Raw genomic sequence first — 8,554 nt, forward strand, 5'->3', positions numbered from 1 at the left:
CACACACAGGTTTGGCATACTTACTGTAACATTTTGGGTCTTTCTCATTTCGTTTGGAAGTTTTTTTAACAATTTAAAAAAGACAAAGAGTTTTTAAGAAAAAACTATTTCAGTATAAAAATCCTGAAAACCCTGTATCGGTTGTGTACCTAACTCTCAGTTTTATTTTCCTGCCAAACAGAAACTTATAGGGCATCACAAATGGCTCCATTCCAGGGGTCCACATCCTCCCACATCTGGCCCAGACCATTATATAAAACTTTAAGATCCATAACAAATATGACTTCCTGTTCTAATGTTATGCTAAAAAGTTAAATCATTCAAATGTTTTATTTAGACACCATCAGGATTCTTGCCGCTTCATTTTGACTGTGACGACTCTAGTTTAATTGCTGAACCGCCACCTGCGCCATGTACCTACGACCACTGAACGGATAAATGCTCATACTCTGATGAAAGGCAGCACATAGTCATCGCCTCCACAGATAGTCATAACACGAGATACTGTTAAATAACTCAGCCTTTAGGCTCACCTTTGACCTGTCAAAGTCCGCGCGGAGGGATGGAGAGAAGGGAGGGAGGCAGCTTTAAGATGCTATAACAGCTAATCAGTGACAGGTGAACTCCAGCTTTAGAGTTGGACTTCAAGCTGAGACGAGCTGGTGAGTAAATGAGCAAATATTCTTTCATGTTCTTTAATTTTAGTTTTAAAAATTAATAGCATGAAATTTATATAAGAACCCTTTTAGATTGATAGAAACACGTAAAGGAGAAAATACCAGGAAGATTTAAGAAGCCTGTAAAACAGAAATTCTGACATTACATTACAGCAACAAGGAAAGAAAACTTGCTGCTTGCTTCAGACTTCCTGATTACATTTGTGAATTTTTAATGACCAAGTGGATTATCAACCTCTTTTGGCCTCTAATTTCGCATTTTGGGTGAACACATCACTAAACTTACCAAGGGATGCCGAGGAAATGTTTTGGTTGTAAACGTATAAAAAACTAAAGTTCAACAGAGATTTCTTTCTTATAGGGTTACGGTGAATGAGTTTATTATTAAAGACTAAACAGTGTTACGTTACTTACATAGAGCAGTTGTTCATAAATATGCACCTATCACCAGGATTGCCTAAATTCATTCTCTTCCATTTATAAAGTATCTAGTCATGAGCTGTTCTCTCAGCAAAGAGCATTCACATCCTTTGTGTTTTTTTTCTCTGAAGTCAGCTATATCATATGCGTCATCATCAAAACATGTGTGTACCTCTTTATGGCCCAGCTTTAATAACAAGCGAAGAAGCGAATTAAAGGGAAAATCCTTTTTGTGCATTCAAAGTCCATGCAATTTTTTATGGTCTTCAGTCAGCAGTGCTTTCTATTAATCATTACCAGGCTCTGCAGAACGTTCATGGAAGATTAACTTTTCTTCTGAAGTCATCAGCACTTCTGTGGCTTCTTTATGTGGTGGATTAAAAGGTTTATGTGTAACAGTGGTCGCAAGAAGAAGGGGAGGCAGACGAGGGAGGATTTTGAAGGTCTTCATTTAACCTGATAACTGCAGTTACTCATTTAATTTGACGCTATTTCAAAAGTAATTATTTTGGCTTATTTGTCATATTATTTATAGTCCTAATCTCACCAAATGCACCAGCTTCTTTTGGACAAGTCACTTCTACTTTCTCCAGAGAAGGGTGTCTTTTGCAATAGTTTGTGTTATTCAGTCCATGGAAAGATGGAAGCTTTCCACAGAACTGGGCAATACAGCAATTTAGCATATTTCTGCAAAAAGAAAAAGAAAAAAAAAAAAACCAACAGAAACAACAGCAAAAAAATCCACATAGTTTTGGTAGATATTCAAAAAGAAGATTAGAAATGTCCAACACCTCTGAGGAACATTTCTAAACATTTAGTTATTTTGCACTCTAAAAAAAAAAAAATTGTGAGAACACACTTCAGATTTTCATCTACGTTCAAGTGTCAACACAATGTAACGCAATGCAAGCAGAGTAACGATTCTGATAATCTCTGTATTACTGAATGACAGTTATTACATATGAATAATATCTAGATAACCCTTGTGATTCTTTTTCTCCATCTGAAGACATGACCACCTACAAGCCAAGGGTGATTTCTCTGACCAAGAATCCAGGTCAAACGTTTGGTTTCTATCTGAGAGTGGAGCGAAATGAGGAAGGTCATCTGATCCGCTGCCTGGAAATGGGAGGTCCAGCCGAACTGGCTGGCATGAAAGACGGAGACCGCATCCTCCGGGTGAATGGAACATTTGTTGATGGGCTGCCCCACTCAGAGGTGAGCTGGCCTTCAGAGACACAGCAGTGCATTAATCAAATCGATAATGACTCTTTGACTGATTTTCTTTTTTTCTGACATCTCTGTTTCCCTTGGACAGGTGGTGGAGTTGGTGAGGAACGGCGGGGCATCTGTCGCATTCCACATCCTGGATGAATCATCTTACAAACAAGCAAAAGCTTTAGGGGTAAACCTTTCTGACCCCCAAAGCACACCAGTGACCAACGGAGTGGCCAAAGAGGCTCCAAAACCCAAACTCTGCTACTTGGTGAAGTCTAGCTCAGGATATGGGTTTTCTCTTCGCTCAGTCAAAGGTAAGATGCGGGATTACAGTCTGGGACAATTGTTTACTCATGCAATTTCCTCGGTCAATTGTCGATCACATAGGAAACAATTTCTTTTATGATCGAAATGGCGAATTGATAGTGGAAAAATTCAAATAGGTCATCCTGTTTAGTATCTGTTTTCCTATGTATGTCCTAAATCAGCCTGTTGTCCGTATACTGTCCAGTTCAGACCAGATCTACTCTTGCCAGCTCAGCATACCACACTTAGAGACGCCTGGAATGCAAGGCCTTCCTGATTTGGAGATTTGGTTACCCAAGAGAAGATCCCTCTCTTCTCTCCAGGGTTAGATATCTGATGCTCAAGGACTATTTTATCTCCTAGTCTCCTCTGTAATGTGAATTACATTCTCAGCCTGTGAAATGACTATAAAAGGTTTTTAAGTTCCTGTCTACAGCAGAGCGGGCAGAATAAGACACTGGTTTGATTGTATCCTCTGTCTGTTTTTCAATTCTTGGAAGAATTAATTAAAGTACCACTTTGATTTTCACCGATCTCCTGAATTTATTGAGGTGCATTTTTATTTTTTCCATTTACAGTCTACTTATAGCACCCTTCAGAGTTACTGGCACTCCAGGAAATAATATGCAAAAAGTCTTGCCATGCCTTCATAATTTACTGCGATAGTGTGGTTTCACACACTGAACATTTACAGCAGAGAAATTCAACTATTAATTTAAATACATTTATTAGTTCTGGGGAAAACATTCCAGATTTAACACATACTTCTTGTCTTACAAAATCACAGATACCACATATATTTACACCCCTTATAATTTCTATACAATAAATCTCACAGAAGCATTTTGTTGTTTTGTACCTTACTCTTTAAGTTGATCTGTGTAACTGGGAATTTAGTAATCCATGATTTCCTGTTTCCCTGGGGTATAAATACACTGCTCAAAAATATTAAAGGGACACTTTTTATCCAGAGTATAATATCAAGTTGATTAAACTGCTGGACTATTGATCTGGTCAGTTAAGTAGTAGAGGGGTTTTTAATCAGTGTCAGTTGTTGTGGCATTAATAAAACTAACAGGTGTATGAAGGGGCAGCAATGAGAAGACCCCCAAAACAGAAAGGGTTTTGCAGGTGGAGGCCACATACATTTTTCCCTCCTCATTTTTGTTGACTGCTTTTCAGTAATTTTACATTTGACCAGGGTCAGTGTCACTACTAGTAGTATTAGGCGATACCTGGACCATATAGAGGTTGCACAGGCAGTCCAATATAGAGGTTGCACAGGCAGTCCAACTTCACTTGGATGGCACATCAATACGTGCCATTGCCTGAAGGTTTGCTGTGTCTCTCAGAGCAGAGGAGATTCTAGGAGACAGGCTCCAACTCTAGGAGTGCTGGATGGGGCCGTCAAAGGTCCTCAGCCCATCAGCAGGACTGGTTTCTGATCCCATGTGCAAGAAGGAACAGGATGATTATTGCCAAAAAAATCTCCAAAGCTCAGAAGTTGGAGAACTGCAGCAAAGAGTGACATCTTGGGCTCAACAAGTTTCTATGACAACCAGTTTCTTTACCAAAAGCCCTGGGAACCGTGAAATGGCAAATGGACTGAATTTAAATAGCACTTTTCTAGTCATATCAACCACTCATACCACTTTACATTGGAAGTACATTCACCCAATTGCACTCACAAACATTCATACCCTGATCAGTAGGCAATTAGAGATTGAGTGATTTGCCCAGGGGGAGGAAGCTTGACTTGAGCCTACAACCTTCAGATTGTAAGACAACTACTCTGCCTTCTGATCTACAGTAGCCTTAGCTAAAAGTATGCAAGGTATCATGAACTATCTGAAATACCAGAAGCTAAAAGAAAAGCTGCACCAAATTCTTTCCTGTGATGTGCCATTTAACAATATTATGCATTTATGGTTATTTTATAGAAGACACAAAAATCTCATCAACTGCAACTGCTACCTAGCAACTGATCTTAATGAACTGTGATAGGATTAAAACTAGCTGCCTTTAATAAAGTGTTGAGTTTCAGTTAGATTATTTCTTTAGAAAATTATATAATGTTTTAACTTGGACATAAAAACAACATGTTATTTGTTTATTACTAGATCCATAAAAAAAGAAAAGAAAATTTGATTTGACCGTCTTTGACGGCCTAGAGGGCCCTTAGGGTTCACCTTTTTATAAGTTCAGGTAAGTAAAGCATGTGCTAAAGAACAGCAAACCTTGGATTTGATGTGAATAAATCTATATCTATTGTGTAGCTTTTCCTAATCTTTGTCGATCTATAGATTTTTGGCTCTGTTTAATTGTTTTACACAATAAGTTGTAAAAACAAAACAATAAAATTGCAGAACTTTTAAGCAACAGATATCTGTAACAGAAACTCTGCAGCTTCTCCAAGCAAATAAAAAGAGTTTTTTGTCTGAGTTCATCTGTGCATCTATCTGTTTTGTTCTGCTGAACCAGGCGAGCAGGGACTGTTCATGGCTGAGGTGGCCGCAGGTGGAGTAGCAGACAACGCTGGAGTCAGAAACGAAGACCGTCTTCTTGAGGTCAACGGAGAGAACATAGCAAACTCTACACATGATGAAGTGGTAGAAACTATCAGATTGGGGGGGGGGAGCGTCATGTTCTTGCTTGTTGACAAAGAAACAGACAGGTTCTATTGCAACAAAAAAGCCAAGATGGGATCATGGTCGGCAACGGTTAAGTTTCTCCCCCTGCAACCGCGTATCATCAATATGACCAAAAGATCAGATGGATATGGATTTCTGCTCAGAGAGGAACAAGACAAAACAGGCAAGGCCAAAACCAATACACTGTACCTTACACTGCAGAGATATGGTTGTGGTTTAACAACATGCTTCATGATTTAATGCAGGACACTTCATAAGAGACATAGACAAAGGCAGCCCAGCAGAAAAAGCTGGTTTGAGGGACATGGACAGAGTTGTTACTGTAAATGGAAAGGAGGTGGACAGGTGCAGCCATGAACAGGTGGTGGACAGGATCAAGCAAGGTGGCAACAAATGCTGCTTACTTGTGGTGGACAAAGCCACGGACCAAATGTACAAGCAGGTGAGCCACAGACTCTCTCTCAAGTCTTTCTGGTTCTGTTTACAATGTTGACGTACTGATACAATGATGTTTCATGCCTCATAGGGTAAAATCTCTCCAATGCTTTTCTGGGACAAGATGAAAGACTCCAACTCCCCACCCAGTTACATTGAAGCTTTGAACTTACCTGCTCCTGCCCAACCATCAACAAATGCAAAAGATAGGAAGGAGGAGCTCAGACCCAAATTGTGCAGGATGGAGAAGACCCCTGCAGGCTATGGCTTTCACCTAAATGGCATTGAAGGGATGAAGGGCCAATACATCACAGAGGTAGGACCAACAAGAACAACCACTTTGAGAAAGACTACTCCACAAGAAACTAGTAAGACTAACCTTGTTTCAGGTGGTGAAGGGCGGCACAGCAGACAAGGCTGGTCTGGAGAATGACGACATCGTGATAGAGGTGAACGGGAAGAACGTGGAGCAGAGCACCCATGCCGAGGCAGTGGAAATTATTCGCAGAAGTGGCAACTCTTTGGAGTTGTTGGTGGCTAGCAAGAATGTCTACACACAGCTCAAAGCCAATGGTGTCACAATCACACCTCTTCTCTTTGGGGAAACACCCAGGGGTAAAGCTCGGAGTGCAGGGCCTCCAGAACCCAACAGAAAGGAGATACAAGAGATGACCGAAGGGGAAGCCAGGCCTGAAACTCCACCTCACCGGGAAAAACAGAGGGTGAGTGGTGCTATTTGCTGTCACCGGTAATATTTCTAACTAGAATGGTTGTAAAAATGACAGTTCTGGTCAATAAGTAACCTCATGAGTGGAATGTGATATTCTGGCATATTTTGTCTTTGAGGTAACAAGTCAATTAATGATTAAAAATTAATGGTGCACCTTTAGAACATCATTTCAAATATTTTGGACCTGGACTTCGAAAAAGATCCATTAATGAAATGGTCGGGATCAGCGTTGTACATTTTGTGGGGTAAAATGGGCCTCTTGTCGTCTTCTCTGAATAATACTCCCATCCCAATCTGTCAGTTTAAGAGTACGATGATGTCTTGGAAGGTTTGCTGTTCTGCCATACTCTTTCCATTTTTGGACGATAGGTTGAACAATGCTCCGTGAGATGTTAAAACCTTGAGATGTTTTATAACTTAACCTTGCTTTACACTCCTGACCTTTATATCTGACCTGTCTTCTTCTTTTGTTCGCTAATTTTTACTAACCTCTGAGGTATTTACAGAACAGCTTCATTTATACTGAGATTTCATTATTTACTTAGATTAAAGTTACTTTTGATGGCAACTTTAAATTATTCATAGGTGTCAAAAGGGGATTAAAAATGTGCACAATTAAAAATCCTGTATAATTTTTTTTCATGTTAGTTTATCACTTTAAAACCACAAAATGTATTTTATTCTAATTTGATGTGGCAAAAGGGCTATGACTCATTTCTTCAGTGCACAGTATTGCATGAATTGCTATAAATGCAGATATGAACCTTCCCTCTCAAGAGGAATGCCAGTCGCTGTCATCAAATAACACCAGCAGACTACACTTTTGGTCAAATCTTTTTGGCTGGTGAAAGCATGCAAGACAGCTCTTGGTATATTATAAGTATTGGATGTTTAAACACTAGCAATACAACAAATCTCTGTTCTGGAAGAGTGTATCTGCATGAAGACAAAACTAGGAAATGCTTAAGTTGATATCAAGTATAAAAAAAATATTTCAAGTTTAATTCGATCCAATAACTTACAGGTGGTATTCTTCTTGCTTCAGCTGGATTCAACACAAACAGTAATGCTTTATTATTTCTCCTTCTTACTTTTAGACGCCCTCCGTGTCGTCATCGTCTTCGTCCGAAGGAAATTTCGATGAGAGACTCTGAAAAGGCGCCTGAAGGAAAACGTCTCTGTGACTGAATCTAATGATTTTCCTTTTTTTCCAACAATATGCTCTCTAAGCTTGACTCATTGAGGTGAAATCACATTAAAAGTGATGACAAAAAAAATGTAATTGCAGCACGGGACTGAAAAATTTACCCCTGGAATCTGATTCATGGCAGAAGAGCCATACTTTAAACTGACAGCAAAAAACATGCGTGCCTTTAGGGACGTTTCCAGTGCTCTTCCCATTCACTGGAACCCCTAAGTAGAGGTGATACAAATAATAAATTCGCCTTTTGTTGCAGTAGCATAATGCAAACCTTTAATTTGCATACATGTTCCACAGGCAGGTGTGGGGTGTTTCTGAAACTATAGGTATCTGTCGCCTTTTTATATAGGCTTTCAAGTTTTAGATGATCAGAGCAGAACCTTAAACTTGTAATCCACGATTTACTGTTTCTTTAACATATAAAATAATGACGCAGCCCAGAAACCCGTTTCTCTTAGCCACTCTTCAAAGTGGAAAGGTAAAAGAGCATATCATTTCACCCAGAATAACTGTATTACCATCTTCATAACAGACAATGGCTACAAGAAGATAGCTACTCAATAAGTCTAGTCAGAACAATAAGTTTTAAAGAAACAGAGGCGTGACAAACAAAGCTGGATGTCATCTTACCACTACAGTAGTAGTAAGAAGAACCATGAGGGAGGTTAAAAAAGCTCATTGTAAAATAACTTTACCAAAGCTTTGGTTTGTAATTATACCACTGAAATAAAAGATCCATTTATTTTAATCCTTTTTACACAATTTTTACCACAGGTCCCAATAAATGTATTTTGGGTGCTGTATTTTGGTTTTGATCAAAGCATCTGTATTGATGAGCAGCCACTTTTACATACCTGAAATAATCAATGTTAAAAAAAAATTAAAGTCATCTACATATGCAGTAAATACAGTTGTC

General features: G+C 39.1%; 1 protein-coding gene across 2 annotated transcripts; it reads left to right on the plus strand.

Annotated features, from left to right (window-relative positions):
- The first annotated feature begins 514 nt into the window (after positions 1-514).
- On the plus strand, positions 515-8,544 carry pdzk1 (PDZ domain containing 1). Of its 2 annotated transcripts, none has more exons than XM_047370586.1 (8): positions 515-662; positions 2,107-2,315; positions 2,416-2,629; positions 5,103-5,435; positions 5,518-5,714; positions 5,799-6,023; positions 6,097-6,429; positions 7,535-8,544. In XM_047370586.1, the coding sequence occupies exons 2-8, from the start codon at positions 2,109-2,111 to the stop codon at positions 7,589-7,591; spliced, it is 1,566 nt and encodes a 521-aa protein (XP_047226542.1). In that variant the 5' UTR covers positions 515-662; positions 2,107-2,108; the 3' UTR covers positions 7,592-8,544. The 2 variants fall into 2 exon arrangements, with proteins under 2 accessions (XP_047226542.1, XP_047226543.1); XM_047370587.1 differs by lacking the exon at positions 515-662 and adding an exon at positions 1,573-1,596.
- Positions 8,545-8,554: the final 10 nt, after the last annotated feature.

Source organism: Girardinichthys multiradiatus, chromosome 7, assembly GCF_021462225.1.
Source record: "Girardinichthys multiradiatus isolate DD_20200921_A chromosome 7, DD_fGirMul_XY1, whole genome shotgun sequence".
NCBI lineage: Eukaryota > Metazoa > Chordata > Actinopteri > Cyprinodontiformes > Goodeidae > Girardinichthys > Girardinichthys multiradiatus.

What these genes read in the sequence shown, in the direction of transcription:
- pdzk1 (XM_047370586.1), top strand. Translation starts at nt 2,109, where the DNA reads ATGACCACCTACAAGCCAAGGGTGATTTCTCTGACCAAGAATCCAGGT. An exon ending in AGAGGAACAAGACAAAACAG is followed by an intron (nt 5,436 to 5,517) that starts GCAAGGCCAAAA and finishes GATTTAATGCAG; the next exon opens with GACACTTCATAAGAGACATA. An exon ending in AGGGCCAATACATCACAGAG is followed by an intron (nt 6,024 to 6,096) that starts GTAGGACCAACA and finishes ACCTTGTTTCAG; the next exon opens with GTGGTGAAGGGCGGCACAGC.